General features: G+C 48.8%; 1 protein-coding gene across 1 annotated transcript in view; it reads right to left on the bottom strand.

Annotated features, from left to right (window-relative positions):
- Positions 1-2,324: 2,324 nt before the first annotated feature.
- Positions 2,325-17,315, bottom strand: part of HS6ST2 (heparan sulfate 6-O-sulfotransferase 2) — a 134,364-nt gene continuing 119,373 nt past the window's right edge. The window contains exon 2 of the mRNA XM_075162046.1: positions 2,325-5,260. Coding sequence (XP_075018147.1) covers positions 4,558-5,260 — 703 coding nt within the window. The 3' untranslated portion in view covers positions 2,325-4,557. The remainder of the gene's footprint in view (positions 5,261-17,315) is intronic.

Genomic DNA, 17,315 nt, shown 5'->3' with positions numbered 1-17,315 from the left:
TCAAGAAATGGATTAAATGAAATTACACTCTTCCCTGATGAGGCTGGTGGAACAGGGAGATTGCTTTAGGAAATCCAGAATTGAATTTCATAGGTAAGAGTTCAGATGTTGTGTTATTTGCTCAGGAAGGTTTTGTGCAGGCTGTTCCTCCCCGCCGCGCGGGAGCCGCGGCTGGCAGCCGGGTGGGAAGGACAGACGGTGCCAGCTGCCTCCAGAGCCCGGATCCCACCGTTGTTCGGACCATGACTTGGTTTGTCATTGCTCCGTCCACCTTGGAGGCAGGAGATCCCAAATCCCCCGTCCCAGCGCCCCCGTTCCCGCACGCGGTGGGAAGGACCCTCCGCTCTTTCTCCTCCCACGCGCTGCCACCCCGGCAGGGTCCGGCAATAACCAAACCTTCCCCAGCTCCACCCAAACGCTTCACAGACAGGGATATTTTTAGTAAGTGAAAGATTTAAATCTATCACCTGCTTGGAAAACATTTCTCCTGCAGAAGACGTCTCGGTAAAGACGAGCTCTCCACCTGGAGCTGCTCCCTGCGCCTCCCCGGGAGCGCGTGGGCCAGCCTGGCGGCCCGGGTCTGCAGCTGAAGGCTTGCATTAGTTTGACAGGCTCCCTCAATTATCCGATATCTCTGGCTGAAATTTAAGAGGAGATGTACCAGTTTTTCTTCTCCTTTCCTCAGTGATTTCATGAGCTGAAACACCAATTGCACTGGTATCTGTCAGGTCTTATTCACGTCTCTGCTCATTTTGGAAAATGTGCGAATTTTAAAAATTACATGAAAAAGCAAGCCCATTCATTAATTTTTACTCAAAAATGACATAATTGGAAGCAAACGTATTACAGCACACTAAAATATATCATGTATTATATAAAGAGGTTGCAAAGTTCATTGACAAAAAAACTGAGCAGTTCACTTCCAACAACCCTTATGTACCAGCTACCCTTTAGGTAAGTTTTAGTCCCAAAACATTAGCCCCAAATATGGCACTTTGCAAGGCCACGCAGGTTTCACAGCTATAAACTTTCCAATCTCTTGGAGGGCGAAATGAACCAACCCGTTCCCTTTAACATTACATATTCATGCTACACATCTCCGTCTCCAAAGCAGCCCTCGGCTCCACACCAACTGCCCTGAGCTGATGCTGGCAGCGCCAGCATTGCTGACATCCCTACCTGGCGGAAACTTCAGGGACATCTCGGTGCTCAGAAGGGTTTTCTTAACATGGGTCCAGGTTTTTCAAAACTTACCAGAGAGTTTGAGTGCTACTTGATTCACTGCTGTAGCTCCTCCGCTTCGGAAGTGAAGTTTGTCTGTCCAAACACATCCCCCCCTCCTCCATCCTTCCTCTCCTGCAGTAAAAGAGTTTTCTCAACTGTCAAAGTACTCCTCTCAAAAGGCAACCCCAATTGCTTTTATGCCAGGCTTCACTGCTGGGTGCTTTTTTAGTTGCAGGGAAGCATCTTGCATGACCTCTATCCCATTAGGAGCTCCACCAGCAGCTTTCTCAGCGCGCTAATAGACCTCTATATAAAGCCACGTCAGTCAAATGCACATTCGCTGGCAGATCCCTCCATTCCCTGCTCCCCGTGACTCGAAAAGCCTCGGAGACGTAAGAGGCCTCTGCAGGTACTCGCAAGAGGAAGGGCACTTCTGTCCTCACCAGGGAATACGATTAGGTCAAGGCAAGGTCTCCCACGGACACCTTTGGGTCTACCGCCCCGCTGCAAGTCCTGCAAGCCTGCTGATCTTTTATAGCCACCAAGACAAAAACGCCTCCATCCAAATTGTAAAAAACCATCTTTTCTAGTTGATCTGGGGCATTATGCTCAATTCATTCTCACCTGCTTTTGCATCTAATTCTGGTTTTGTGTTTAAGATGTCCCCGGGAGGGATACAGCAGGACGCACTGGGAGTCAGAAGCTAGGCAGCATCGTCCAGAGCCAGCTGGAGCAAAAATGGTGGGTATCATACAAAGGGAAAAAAAAAATCATACGCATATGCACATACATAGGAACAATCCCTTAAAAATGCTGCAGACCATTGACAATCATATTTAAAATCACCAGAAACCACAGCTTGTTTTTCTGAGGACTGCTCAGAAAAGCAGCCAAACCCTCTGCAGTAACTTCTGAACCAGAGAAAGTCCAAAGTGGCTTTGCCCTTGAAAGCTGCACTTTAAATACACTTCAGAGAAGCCATGATTTTAAACTCGTATACTTGCCTGTCAATGGCTATTTCATTCGTGTCGAAATTACTGTTCATTCTGAACTGCGCAATTCCCAACACATCGTCAGATAAAGAAATAAGCACACGAAAATCAGAAGACTGTAGTTAAATTTTATTTATCAGTTCTATTGTTAAATTACACAATCAAAGTCAGTGGATCGGCCTGTAAATCTACACAATAAGACAGCGTCTACAGTGGAAATCAGTAGAATTTGATGTGATTATGACAAAACGGTATCCTTATATTCGTACATCCCCTATATACAATAAACAGTATACACAAAGAAAATGCAACTAGTCTCTGTAAACCATGCACACCACAGCATAAAAACAAAATGCACCTTCTGCAACAGGCCCTCCAGCTCACCCACGGTTAAGTCCTGTTTACAGCAGTGCCTTTCAGTTTTAAGAGCGAATTATTTTCCCCCATAAAAACCAAAATACAACCGAGACATCATATTGGCAACTGCAGTTCTCATTTAAAAAAAAAAAAAAAATTTGCTGTACATGAAGCTATTCTCTTTTCCAAGCTGCTAATGCAGGGTATTGGTTCGCTGCTGCTTTGCTCTCCGCTTGCCCCCGGCAGGATTGCTGCCCCCGGGGTTGCAATACAACGTCAGATGTAAAACAACTTTCACATAACTTAGGCGTGGAGCCGTAAGATGTTTTTAAAGCCTTCTGCCTCGTTTTACGCCCCCTGCCCTCTTGGTGTATAGGGTATCACAGGCGAAAGGCAGTAGTGCAAGTGAGCCTTGTAAGCATCGCGTACCTCAGGACAACGAGGGCCCTTTTCGGGTGCCTCCATCACCGCGCACCCGCACCGAGATCACCATTTAGTGCCAAGCTCGGGAGCGTTGCAGGCTACGTACAACATTTCTGAACTTGCTGAATGTATAGCCCAAGCCTTGCAGAGGTTTTTTATTTTTTTTTTTGCATAGAGATTTATAGGAGCCCCTCGCACCTCCTGCCCCACCTCCTCTCCCTTGTCGGTCTCGGTGAGGCCAAAGGGCTGCGGGAGAGCCCGGTCCAGCTCCAGCTCCGCACCCTGCGCCCCAGCAAAGCCTGCTCGGGAGCGGGCGGCTGCGTCCCCGTGCACCGTGCAACCGTCTCATCCTGGGTAACTATGGCTATGGTACGATTGGTTTCCATCATTTTTAGTCATTGCTCATCTGTCATCGCTAAGAAGGGCTCAAGAGCGTAGGGAAAAAAAAAAGCCCTGTTCTTATCTGGTGTAGCAAAGATTTACTGGCAGTAAATCCTAATTCAAGTGTAAATTTACTTCTTCCATTGAGCAATCCTCTTCATAATATTGCTGGGATTAGAGAGTTTTATGACTTTTTAAAGACTCTACACAAATGTCCGCAACATAATTTCATCTAGTTTATACCACCAATTATTAAGGAATGATAAATTCAGCATTATGTAGTCTAATGGGTAAGAAAGACTTAAAATTAGACACTGTCACAAGATTATAATTTGGAAAAGGCTTTATGAAACATGAAGATGTGCTGTAACTCTTCCAGAATGTTTAAAATCATACTGCCCTGAAAAATTCTGGAAACAGTGTCTTTAACATTGGCATTGAGTTCAGAAAAGTATGTATGTCTTTTTTTTTTTCTTTTTTTTTAATATGAGATAGACCAAGCTTAAAACTCTAAACAGCAGTAGGTAGAAAAAGTTTAAAATTTTAAATATTTATATAGCTAGAGAAATTACTTCTATTCCTTTTAAAAGCCAATATTATACATAAAACTAGTCAATATTTTTTCTAGACCTTTATTGTTCCCTTCATCGTCCATTCATTAACTTGGTAAATATCATAAGCAGTTGGTGCCCTTGAAAACAGATTATTAAAATAAAATTAAGATAAAATCAAAGGGAAAAGGTTTTGCTCATATACTGTATTGTGAGAGTATGCTAAATGCTCATTATTAGGAAATGAGTTTGCTTCCCAGATAGATTTCAGCCGAGCATCTTAAACATTTTCCAGTATCCCATTTTGTACTCATAACTAATTTACGGATTTTTTTTTTCTTTTCTTTTAAATAAACGTCCAAGCAACCATTTCCGATGAGCCTACTTGGCTCCTGTATTTCATAAATAATCCAACAAACCTAAAAAGGACAATTTAATTACACGCTAAGATTAAGTGTTCCACGTACAGTACAACATTTACTGCAAAGGCAACTGCAAAGGCAACATTTTAACCTCTTTTTGCTTCAAACCCTTGAGAAGCGTAATTTGTTTGGACTGCTCCGTCGTCTCCGATTCGCGGGTTGGGTTGGGTTTTGCTTCGCGGTCGGTGTCCGGCGAGTCCCCCCCGACTACCGCCGCCACCGCTCCACGTTCCCTATGTAGTCAGTGCTGGAGCTGTTCTCGCCCTGCTCTCTCCGGTGCGCTTGCTTCGCCCTCAGGATCTTGCGCTGCTCCTGGCGTTTCCGCCGCGCTTCCTGGTGCTCCTTCTGCCGCATGTACTGGTACCGCTGCAAAAACAGGTCTTTTGCATAATCGTACAATTCCACGTCTAAAAAATTGAGGGCCTCGATGCGCTGCTGAGTCTGCTCGTCTATCTCCACGCTGGAGGCCCTTGTGCTATTGTACTGCGTGAACGGCGAGATGAAGTTCATGTTGAAAGTCTTCTCAAAGAGATACTGAGTCTTCCGCTGAAATTCGGTCAGGCCGAAGAAGGCCATCCGCTTCAGGTTCTCCTTGGCACTGTCTAGCAGAACCTTATTTCTCTGCTCCTCGGGCATGACCGACAGGTTGTAGCATCCCACCAGGCTGAGGTCGGACAGCATGCGGACCTGGCGGTTGTTGGCGAGGTTGTAGGGGCAATCCATGAACTCCTGCAGGGAACAGCCCGACCAGTCGTCCCCCGTGTAGCAGCTGGGCAGCTCCTCGGTGGTCGGGGACCGGCCGTCGCAGACATGCAGGGACGCCTTCCACGTCGCTCCTCGCTGGACATGGCGCCATTCGCTCAGGTATCGGGAGACGGGGTCACGCAGGATGGTGATATAGTAGAAATTCCTGCCAAGGGGAGAGGAAGGCAGAGCGTTTAGTCCCATGTGTCTCCAGCACACAGCGCATTAACGTTCAAAATCAATAGAAACTTGGAGATGCACTTAAGAGGCTTTCAGGAGCCCTGCTGCAGAGTGCTCCTCTGCGTGCTCACCTCTGCGGGGTGAAGGACGGCAGAGCAAACTCCCCGGGGGAAGCGGGAAGGGTTGTATCTACCTGCACACGTCTGCCTCTGCTTAATGGATTTTGCCTCTACAGAGCGGAAGGGAACCCGAGACTTCCCTCTGTGCTGGGCTGCCCGTGGCTACGTGCTGCTGCTGGGTGCCTCAGCTGATGCTCCCCCCAGACCTTGGGGGAATAATCAAAATATCTCCCGGGATGTAAGCCCCAACCCAAGCGGGGCACGGGTAGCTCTGGCTTCTTTATTTTCCTTGTACAACAGAGCTGCGCTGACAAGTTTAAGTAGTCCGCAAAAAGCTGCTCGCGCTACATTTCCCGATGAGCAGCCGTGGGTCTCAGCTGCGCGAGCCCCAGAGCAGCGTTACACCTACGAGGAAGACATTTCCTACGAGACATTTCGTTCGCAGGCCAGATAAATGGGATGTGCCCAGAAGCCCCAACCCACTTGCACTGAAATGAGGATCTCGGAAAAGCCCATGCAAATCCCGTTTTATCCTCCTGCCTTCACCTGGTACAGGACTGCAACGAGGAGAGAGGAGAGAGACGTGAGTAGCAGGAAATTAAAGGATGCATTACAGCATTTCGTAAGTGAAAACATTTCCAAGGGAGGTGCTGGCTTTGGTTTGGAGCAACAGGATGGTGGCACACGCGGGGAACACGCTGCCGCGGGGAACCCCGTCAGGCCGCCAGCTGGAAAAGCTGCAAGCTCAACCTTACGTATAGCATGAAAAGATCACTCTGGGTCACACATTAATATCCACCGTCAAGCACCATGTTGTCCACCGTCGGCAGCCTGAAGCCATACACACCGAGCTCTTCGCACCTCCTTTAATATGACCGTGACCTCAGCGATGATGCTGGAGGTACACTGTCAGGATACCAGCCATCTGCTTAAGTAAATGGAATTAAAGTAGCTCAATAAGCAATTTGCTCTGCCAGGGAAGGCCACTCCCGCAGGAGCAGTGTGTGCCCGGGAGCCCCGAGCCCCCGGGCGTGATCACCATGTCCTCGGTGCTGCGTGAGGAGGAGAAGGCAGATTCATTTGCTTCCCCAAGTGGCATCACGACTGGCCACCCCGCAGCCAATATTTTGTTCCCTATCGTTTCCTTTGGCAGAAAAGCCACTAGATGTCAATGTTTTACAGAAAATTGTCTCTGGGTGGACTAAAAAGCGAATCACAAGCACCGAAAGCATCCAACAGCACAGGGGAAAGGAAACCTGGACAGTCGCCATTCCTCTTCCCATTAGAGCATCCAAGCTCATAAATAATGAAATAAATAGAAAGTACAATAAACTTGCAAAACCAAATAAAGCCAAGGAGCCCAGTACAGCATCAGCGGTCGGACACGACGGCACCTCACGCTCGGAGAGCCGGGGCACCGCGATCAGCACTATCGCCGTCCCCACGCTCACCCTGGTGCTGCTCCCGGGCTCCGAGGGCTTTGGACGCAGGTTCACACAGGTGAAGGCAGCCAAAGCCCTCGCCACGACCCCGAGGAAGGTACTTTTCTCCAAAACTGTCATTAAATGATTTTACCGTGAAAGCTGGAGGTAAGAGGGAGCAAGGGGAAGCTGACTTTCATGTCACACCTGGAGCAGCAACCACCAATGTCACGTTGTCCCTTGCAAAGATGGGAAGAGTTTCACTCTGTGTCATCTCAGCAGGTCTCTGGTTGTGCAGGAGAACCCAAGAGGGCAAAGGGCTTTCCACAAGCACCATCACCCCAACCAGCTACTCTGACGAGCCGGAGCAGACTCTGGTCACTCTTGTACACCAGGCTCCGTCGATGCAGCAACAACACAGCCTGTGGGGGTCCCCGACATGGGGAAATGGAGCATCTTCAGGGCAAACCCAAGCCCCTTCTTTAACTCCTGCCAGGACTCCTCACCCTTGGATCTAGTTTATTAAGATGTTGCACTAAAATAATGACCTGACCCTCAAGCAATAACAGGTTAGTGCCATTTAGCACTAACCTCTATGCTAACTATAGCAATTAACATATAGCAACAAACCTCTGATGACGGAGGCGGCAAAAGCAAAGCTCTGCTTACCCCAGCGCACCTCGTACGACCTGGCCCGTCAGCAGTTCGGCAAGGCTGGGAGGGGAGCGGGTGCAGGCACGGGGGTGCTGCCGGCTAAGGGAGAAGGCCAACAAAACCGTACGCTCCAAGATGATCACAGCAATTGATGGGGACTTAATGCAAGAAGGGAAACAAATCCTGAGCCAAGATCGATACAACAAGCGTTTTAACATAGCTCAAAACTCTTCAGCCACTCTCCCTTTGTGCTCTTTGGTCACAGGCAGTGACAAAGTGCCTCCTTTGGCTGCTGTCGTAAAAACAAAAGAATGAATAAAAACTTGTATATTGGTGGAAGAAACTGCATGGTAACAGATCCCCATCACCGCAGGTGGCCGGCGGCCTCATCCAGGCAGGTATCTCCAGCCTGTCAGGGGAAAACACTGCAGCCAAGGGAGACCGGGGAGGGGCGGCTGAGTGAAGATGCTCACCGGACCCTGCGGTGAGCGTGGAGGTGTCTGGGCTCCCTCCAGCACCCCGTGCTCAGGAAGCCAGGCCATCGGCAGGGATGCTTATGGGATGCCCCAGACGGAGCTCATATCCTTCCTGGCCTGAGCACGGCTCCCTGTAAACAGATCCGTGGCTGTTCTTTATACCATGTCGTTATTTCCCAGATGAATCCTGCTTTCAAGACACGACTTACAGGGAGATGCTTTGTCAGCTGCTGGGCCAACCTCAGCTATTTTGTGCACTTCTCCCCTTCTTAAGTTTCCCTGTTAAAATTCTATCGAAAAAAGTGCTGTCCCTTTTGGGAACACCAGCTTTTGGGTTTGCCCCAAGCCACTATCATCCAAGTTAGAAATCACATCAGCTCCAGAAAAGCAGCCACGCTGCTCTGCATTTATCTGAACTGAGCTTCAAAAAGTCACAAAAGCTTTAATGCATCGTCAAGTCGGAGCCGTGCCAGAGACGGATTTGGCCATCAGCGCTTAGAGCATCCTTCTGCTGCAACTGGGAGGAAGACTCAAAGCTTTGCAATTATTTTTAGCTCTGTACGTAACAGCTTGTTCTTTCTGCTACCTTAACAAGGGGGTGTTGAGCTCTTGCCCATTGCTTGAAGCTTGCGCTTCAGAGCCCGAGACAATATGTTTGCAGGTAGAGCTCAAACTTTACTGTGAATCACCCCTCTGACTTAAAGAACTGTCTCATCAGAAACATGGGTTTTCTAATAGAGTTGAGCTGCATGCCTATGAAGGAGAGAACAAAAGGAGCTTGCGGGCAACTCAGAAAGTAGGTTGACCCTGGAGCCATCAGGAATGCGAGATGCTGTGACAGTCACTTGCTTTTGGTATCTCTCTGCGCACAGCTATACCCCGAGGAACGCGGGGACCGAACAGTCCCATGATGTTGAGTTTGCTCCCCATGCTGCATCACCCGCTGTGCTTATCACATCACTGCAAGGTTGAAGCCAGAGCGTTTTTGGGAGCCGTGAATTATTTGCGCACGATCCATTACCGCAGAGGAGCTCAGGAAAGGTCAGAGGCTCCCCTCAGATAAATGCCCAGCTAACGGCTCGCATCGTCCACCGGGATGTGAAAGCTGGGCTTTCTTGGTGCTTTGATGCTTCTACCCATAGGTGAGACAATTGAAAACAGGAAAATGGCAGAGACAGGCAGGGTGATGTGCTGGAAGCCAGGGACGGAAAGAGGAGAGACATGCTTGGCCCCCCCACAGCCGCAGCAATGCCAGCCCTCACGCTGCATGCTCCCAGCACTCCAGCTGCCATGCCGTCCCTCATCAGCCATGCGTCACTGCGGTGCCAGGAAAGCCACATTTCCCCCACGGGCCTGAACTGCAGCTCCCTCCGACGGACCCAGGGCAGGCCCCATCTCCGGGGCGGTGGTGCCGCCACGTGAATGCCCCATGGCTGGTCCCAGGGCACTTTAATAACCTGCATGGTCATGCAGATGCTCTTTCCTCCTCCTCCTCCTGCACGAGTGCTGCTGCCCCACGCCAGCATCCCAGAGACCTCACATGGGAGCAACGCATGCCGGGCTGGGGGCACAGCACAAGCCCGTGCCTGACATTTTTGCTATGAGATGACTATTGCTACGATAAGATGTTTTTGGTTGAAAGAGACCAAGAAACGCGTGCTGTCAGTAGACGGACATGCTTTCAGCTGTCCGGTTCCTCAGCCCAGAGCAGCCCCCTCTCTCCTTCCTGCACAGCCCCTGGAGAAAATACGAAGCAAACTGAAACCCCAAAGACCTCTGTTAATTTCTCCGAGGGGTTTATTGAGACTGATCCATCTGCTCGCTTTGAAGGATAATTCTGTGGTCACACAGTGCATCTGTGCCAACCCCTTCCCCACCTCTGCCCAGCACAGGGGCTGAATGAGAATCCTTTTTTCCAATCCAATGATTTTTTTTTAAAAGCATCCTTGCAGCAAGCTTCTAAAAGCAACATTAAAGAAAAAAAAAAATAAATTGAAGTCAAAGTGAGGAGGTGTGAAACCCCAGGGGATGACAGCACTGAGTAAAGCCAGAGACTTCAGAGCCTGGAGAAGCTGCCAGGGAAGGGATACGGAGCTACCCAGGCCGCGGTGCTCAGGAGGCTCATGGCGCGTGGAGCGGCTCTGCTGAAATGAGTTGAGGAAGGGGTGACTTTGTTTAAGCATCGAAATGGGTCAGGACCTCCCAAAGTAAAAGTGCATCTCATCCCAACCCAACCACCCCACCTCCGCAAAGCAGGACTGCAGAGTAGCAGCAACCCAGGCGACGCAGAGAGGAAGGGGTTACGGCCAAACCTGCGGACGGAGAGCATGGGGAAGGCTTGCCGCTCCCTTCGCTCCCCCTTTGCCGTGCCACCAGCCCCCCTGCCACAAGAGGGACCATCACCAGCTGAGCACCCATCCTAAGGGCCTGAGAGCAGCGGGCTGCGTGCCAGCGGCAAAGGGCTCACCAGGACACTCCTGTCTAGCGGCTTTAACTCTTGCACTTGCTCCCAGGGCACCTGAACCCCAATGGAGAGGCTCTAAGCAGCTGCTGTGGGGTCCAAACGGGTACCATTTCCATGAGGACCACAACTAGGGCTGGCTTCAGCTCGGCACGTCCGAGTCCCTTCGGGTCAAAACTCCCGCTGGTGCCAAGGCCGAGCAGTATCGATCCCTGCCAGAAGACAGAGGCTGCCGCGCTGTTTAATTGCTCGTTGAGGTAGAGGAAGGCTGGAGGTCAGACGCTGGCAGCTGCCATGCCTTCAGCCTGGAAACCCGAGCCTGGCTTGATGGAGCTGTGAGGTAAGGAGCTGGAGAGGGGAGCTGAAAGCTAAACATCCACTCACCATTACATCCATTAGCGTATGGATCAGTAGGTGAGGGACTGAGTGACCTTCTCCCATTTCTGGTAAGAAATGAGGCTGTAGCAAGAAAGGCTTCGTAGGCTCCAGAGGGTGAGAAGCCTACAGCCTTTGCACAGGGAGCACCGCAGCCCCGGGAACGTCCCGACCTCCCTCTCCGACTGTGCCCAGGGGCAAGCTAACCCAGGAAAACACAGCTTTGGCCCACGGCTGAGGAAGCAGAGCTATGATTTCCAGGGAACGTACTGGGGCAGTCTCATTCTCCCAGCAAAACAAAGGCTACCCTTTAAGCTGGCTCAGGCACACCGGTTTGTATCTAGGTCAAGCTCATCCAGATGGCAAGCCTGGCTAGGATGGTTTGGAGACGCAGACGGGCTTGTGCAATGAATGGGAGTCAATTTTACACGTTTCTCCATCTCGTTGGGTGGAGATGGGGGAGGAAGGGAAATCTGGGAATGTTTCCTATTCTGGGGGGTTTTTGCCCCCAGTTTATGGACTTTATGGTACATTAACAGGGCAGTGTGAAACCAAGTTACGCTCCAGGTGAGGACGGACATTTTGAAAGGGAAGTTCCCTCTGAAGGGGCAGGCGCAAAGGGACAGACCAGCTAGGTACCATGTCCAGCAGCAAAACAAATAAAACAAAGTAAAACCCTGCAGCAGAGATTCTGCATATGATGCAAAGGATTAAGGACTGAGCTACTGAAAAAAAGAAAAATAATCACAGGGTTGGTGCTTTGGCACCAGAAACAATGCACAATCACCAGAACCGGCGAGCAGCACAAGGACGATCAGTGTCCTTCCCACCCTCCCCATAAACCGCTCATGCTGCTGAATAAAAATCCACAGAGCTCATTTATAAAAGAGCAGTCACATATTCTTTTTTTTTTTAGCTTTTTTTTTTTTTTTGAGACAGAAACTACTTCTCTCACACAGCTCCTCTGACCAGAGGAAGACGGCCCCGCGCACGGGTCCGAGATCCCATCCCCTTTGCCGCCGCCGCTCCCAGCAGCGACCTGACACTCCACCGCAGGCAGCTCCCGCGCTCCTCCCTCGCCCAGCACCGCTCCCGAAACGTCTCTGCTTGGGATAATTTGACAGCAAAGTCGCGGACAATGATGGCAGGTCAGGAACACGAAGAGCGCGAGTCTCACATTTCTTGCTCTGCTCTTAGAAACCCTCCCCGCGCGGCTCCGAAGCTGTCGATGGATTTTAACCTTTGGCAGAGGGTCTCTCCGCTGATCAATCATCCCCGCCACGTCTCTGCGAGAAGTCAAACTCAATTACGCCACGCCGGGTGCCGAGAGTGCTTCGCTCCCAGTAGGTGAGGTTAATTCCCATCAAGAGTGGCCCACTGAGAATTTGATTTGCTAATACCGCAAATTGTTCCTCCAAGAGAAATACCCCTGCTGCCTTATTTGTCGGAGGCAGGCATCTGTTTGGAGATCGCTTAGAGAGAGGCAAAACGTTCATTTAATACTGTGACTCATCCTCATTCTTAACGAACTTCGTCACCTACAGACACAATTAAAAGGACAGGGGTGAGCATCCTGGTGACAGCCTCTCCTGCCTCAACCATGCACGCTTGGAAACCCCCCCGAAATGGGAACACCTCTTCCCTGCCGAGAGGTGCTCCCGCAGCAAAGCTCGCAGAGACGAGGCCAAAATATTTGGCAAACTCACTGACAGCGCTGGGAATCAGATGTTTGCATCTACTCCAGATCGGTCCCAGATGCTTCGCAGCAGTGATGTGGATGGCAACGGCAGCCGCCGAGAAGCATCACCCGTGGGCTTTCCGCAGCACTCCTCTCTGCTCCCAGCCCTCCCGGCCCCGCAGGCCAGGGCAACGGCCCCATCTCGGAGCCGGGGAGGAGCAAGAGGGGCTGTTGTGCTCCCCGGGAGCTTCAGAGAGAAGATCTCACGCCCAGTGTCCCATGGATGCTGCATGGCTGCCTCCATGCCCCGGATCGCAGTCCGGCTGCCCACGCCAGGTCCTCCCCTGCTGCGGTCGTGGTGCTTGCAAGGAGGTGAGCACGGAGCAGGGTTATGGGAGCAGGTCTGCTCCCCTTCTCCTCCCCTCTCCCCAGGGGCCTCCGTGCAGCTCCTGCCGAGCAAACAGACCCAGGGCTGGGTCCTACTTGTTCCTACGAGACCTCTCTTCATTCAATCATTTCAATTAAAATAAACTTACAGCTCCACCTCATCCAAAATTCAAAGTACAGCAAAATCTAGATAAACAAATGACTTCTTCATTAAAGAAGTGAAGTATAAAGATTATGGGGAGGGAGAGAAGGAGGAGGAGAAACAAACACCACTCTTCTCTGCACTAGTCTGCAAAACTATAAGCACATGAACTGTATTCCTTTACTCCGGGTCTCAGGATGGCACCGGAGAATCGTACCATGCATTAGCTCTGAACAAGGCCTGGGAGGAAAGGAGATAAGTATTTCAGCACTGTGAATTAAAGCCGTTAGCAAATGTAAATTTACATTTCCTCTAAGTAATCATGATGTTTTCACTTCTATCAGCACCCAATGAATCACAGAGATGTTTTGTCTAGAAACACTAATGGTGGGGGTAGGAAGCCAGCAGCCTACCCACAGTAACGGCAGCAGGAGAAAAGTGCCAGAGGAACCCATAAAAAGGAGCTGGATTTTGCAAGAACAGCAATTACACCAGCCCATCATTGCCCATGAAATTATCAGATAGGAAAGATTTGCAAAGCAGCAGCATTTCAGGCACAGGGGAAGGCAGCGTTTTAAGATTTTGCAGCTCAAGGTACATGTTCATGTATGTGCAGGCGTGGCACATGCACACAAAGATACTGAAAATAAGGCTTTAAATAAGTAAAAAATATGCAGCCTTACACAGACACATGCTCCCAGCTACCCTCACGCACAAACTAATTGTCCACAGGATTGCCTGCAGAGGGGAGAGCTGCCCTGCAGATTTGCCAGAGTGGTATTAATTTCATAATTGCCTGTATTATTAAGATCTCTGCAGGATACCCTTGCTCACAACCAATTCAGCAGGAACAGTGGCCTTTTTACTTACGGGTTTTTTTTAGTGGTGCATAAAAAGAGAAGCAAGTTTCCATTTTTAGACTCGGCAAACAGAAGAGTGACTCAGCCGCTGGAGCTGGTCCCGAATCCACCGCCTCCACCCCGGAGTCTGGCACGGGAAAGGGTGGCAACGCCGGGCAGAGGGGCTCAGACCCATCCCACCCACCCAACCTGCTGGGAAAAGGACTGAACTGCCCTTTGGAAACATCCATCTCCCACCACGACCTACCCAGAGCAGCAAAATTTCCCACCTCGTTAGCTTAATTACATGATAGAGGTGTCTGGATGGAAGGCAGCAGTGGTGCAAAGACCCCCACAGCTGCACACGGGAGGTAAAACCCAAGGAAAAGAGAGAGAAGGTAGCAGAGGAGCATCGGCGTAAGAGCATGTCACGCTTCCTTCTGGCTAGATGATGAGCTGCAGTACGGGTGACACTGCATTTGTGACACTGGCCTCGGCAGCACGCGAGGTCCTAGCTTTGGAAAGTGCCTTTCTTGCTAAGGGAGAGTATCCCTTAAATAACCACGATGCAGAGCTGAATTTTGCCCTTAATACACCCTAGGAAAAGTCAAGGTGTGAGTGATGCCTTTTGAAAAATCAAGTTCTGAAGAACAGAGTACCAGGAGTACCTTCCTATTCCCGGCACAAGGAACCGTCCCTGTCCCCAGGAGCTGACATGTACCGCAGCCGCGGCACGTGGCATCTTCCAGGCGTGGTACAGCACCTCCCCATTCGCAGAGCTCTCTTATTTCATTAAAAAGCACGGCAGACCTCCCAAAGCGAAAAGGAGGCCACTGCAAAAGAGTTGGTGAATAACCACAGGATGTTGCTATAAATCAGCTATTTACAACAGTATTTACCCTATCTAAATGCCGTTGCAGGAATTGGTTTCAACTTGTAACTGATACTTCTGCGGCGGCGAAGATAGAGGTTTGCAAAGCCTACACTCCATAAGCAGCGGTTTACAGAGAGGGAATAGTGGCAGTTTTTCATTTTCCTGAGTCCACTCACCCTTCCAAGAATCTTAATGCCTCATTGATTCATAATACAGTACATAAAGATTTCATTTTTTCCTGCACACAGTGATATATTATAGAGGCAATCTATTTTGCCACTGAAAAGTTTGCTTAGTAGAAAAATTTGGAGTTTTGACATTCAGGAAATTACAGTCATCTGTAAAGCACAATTGATATGCCAAGGCTAACATTTTCATTGCACTTATGGAGCCAGAATAACTATGCTAAAATATTTATTATATTCTTAAAAAAAAAAAATCCAGATTCTTGTTTATAAAAAGCATGTATTTAGTATTAAAGAAAAAAGCTTTATCCTTATATCCATATATATATTAGCTACGTCTTAAATGCGCTAAGCCACACATACTCTCTGACCAGATGAAAATACTTTTAATAATTTAATAAAACCAATACTTCAGACAGCCTCTGCTGTGCCCTGAGCGTGCAAGCGGAGGGCACGAGCTGAGCGCACGGCCGCGCGGAGCGGCCCAAAAGCAGAAACGTCAGACAGGGGCTGCCGCGCTGAACCTGCCCGATGTCCCTCAGGGCTGCGGACACTCGTCCTGCCGCCCACCGGCACCCAAAGGGTGCACGTTAGCTGGTGCACGTGAAGCAGAAGATTACTGAACCCTGTGCACTTCACTTGCAAGTTTTGTTGTTAATGCGATTTAGAAGCAAGAGGGTGCAGAGGATTCCCGTCTCAGCTTGACACGTACATTTGTCTGTTTTATGAACATATGAATGTGTATTTAGAAGTTGTGATTTATCGTATTTCCTGAGCACTCGTTGCAATTTCCTAATTGCTGCTTGAATCGTAGTAACACTCCTCCCAACTCCTTCGTATATAAAAGTACGTACTATTGAACATCCCCGCCTCAACGCTGGAGAAATCTTGGTGCTCTCAAGAAAAAGAGCACGCGATCAGCTCCAAGAGCTCTGCATATCCCACAATGGGGAATTAACTCCAGAGAGGTATTTATAAAATCGTTTGTTACTTTATCAGAGCTCAATCAATTCTCTTCAATAATACATAAAAGGAGGAGGTTTGGCTCACGTGAAAAAAATGTAAGGCTGATGTTAATTCCTTCACAAGCCATTTGCAGATAATCTTCCGTATGCCAGTTAATATATCCCACGATAGGTTACACGAAAGTGCTTTTAAAAGCTAAAGCGAGGATATATAGCGTATAAAAAAGGCACATTAATGCAACTTATATTTTGCTTATCATAATCATTGGGCATACAGAAATCCAAGGAAAATCCTTCCCAGGCTTTCTAAAATTTTGTCAAAGGCAAGCATCCATTGAAAATGTCTTTGAAATATAATTAATGAACTGATACTAATATATTCTCAGCCTACTGCTAAAAGAGGGACCGAGGAACGGACAACATATTTACAGCTGCAACTTGCTACAATTTTAATTTCAGCTTTCATTGATTTCATTTAGCACCATGGGACTGTATAATGAAGGAATCTGTATCAATTGAAAATACCAAGTGTGCTCCTGCCCCACTAGGGCACTTCAGTAATATCAGGTAATGGAAGGGGATTCTCATTTAATTGAATTGGAAATGAAACACATATTAGCTAAGAAAACTTAATCAGTGCAATAGTATTAAAATGGGCCACTCAGACAAACTATACTGATTAAGTCACTTGCAAACATTTCCGTAATCATCACTGAGACTTGTGGCGTTAATGATTTAAACTCACTTTTCTACTCCAGGGAACAAAACTGTAATTTCATAGCAGACAATTAGAATATTTTAAGCCCTCTCTCACACATTACAATACAGTCTCCTGGCAGAAGCACAGGACCTGATCCTGCAAGGATACATCTTGAGCTTTGATGTACAAGAAGGTCTGCATGGATGCTGGGATGTCATCAAAATGTTTGATTTAAGCCAGGAGACAGCCCAGAAAGCACCTCGCCGGCTGGCGAGCATCTCTGAAGCACTCGCTGCAGTTCCTCCGCAGACTTCATCTTTAATCTTGACTAGTTACTGATAGCACACGCCGATGCACCGTAAAGCTGTGAGGTTCAAATGTCTCCCAGCAGGCCAGGATTTAAAAAATCTTTTTCACACATAGTTGACATAACTGGATTTACAATTTTCATGGAATAGCAGAGTAATAAAACTCCGTAGATGTATTTGTTGTGTCAAAGCTCAGCTGGGAGGGGTTTTATGTCAGCTGAGCAAGACTTTGCCAACACTACAAGATGTGCAGAACATCCCATTTCCCATGTCCGCTAGCTCCAGCCCATACATTTAGCAAAAGCATATTTTACTTAGTCTGAATTAGTTAGGACGATGCCCTTAGAAAGCCACATTTTCGGAAAATGCCTCTTATAACCCCAAACCAACGCAGGGATGTGTGCTCGGAGGAGGACCGTCTACACAGCCCAAGCGTGTGACGTGCCTGGGAACCAGA

Source organism: Calonectris borealis, chromosome 13, assembly GCF_964195595.1.
Source record: "Calonectris borealis chromosome 13, bCalBor7.hap1.2, whole genome shotgun sequence".
NCBI lineage: Eukaryota > Metazoa > Chordata > Aves > Procellariiformes > Procellariidae > Calonectris > Calonectris borealis.
This window is presented reverse-complemented; position numbering and strand designations above follow the sequence as displayed.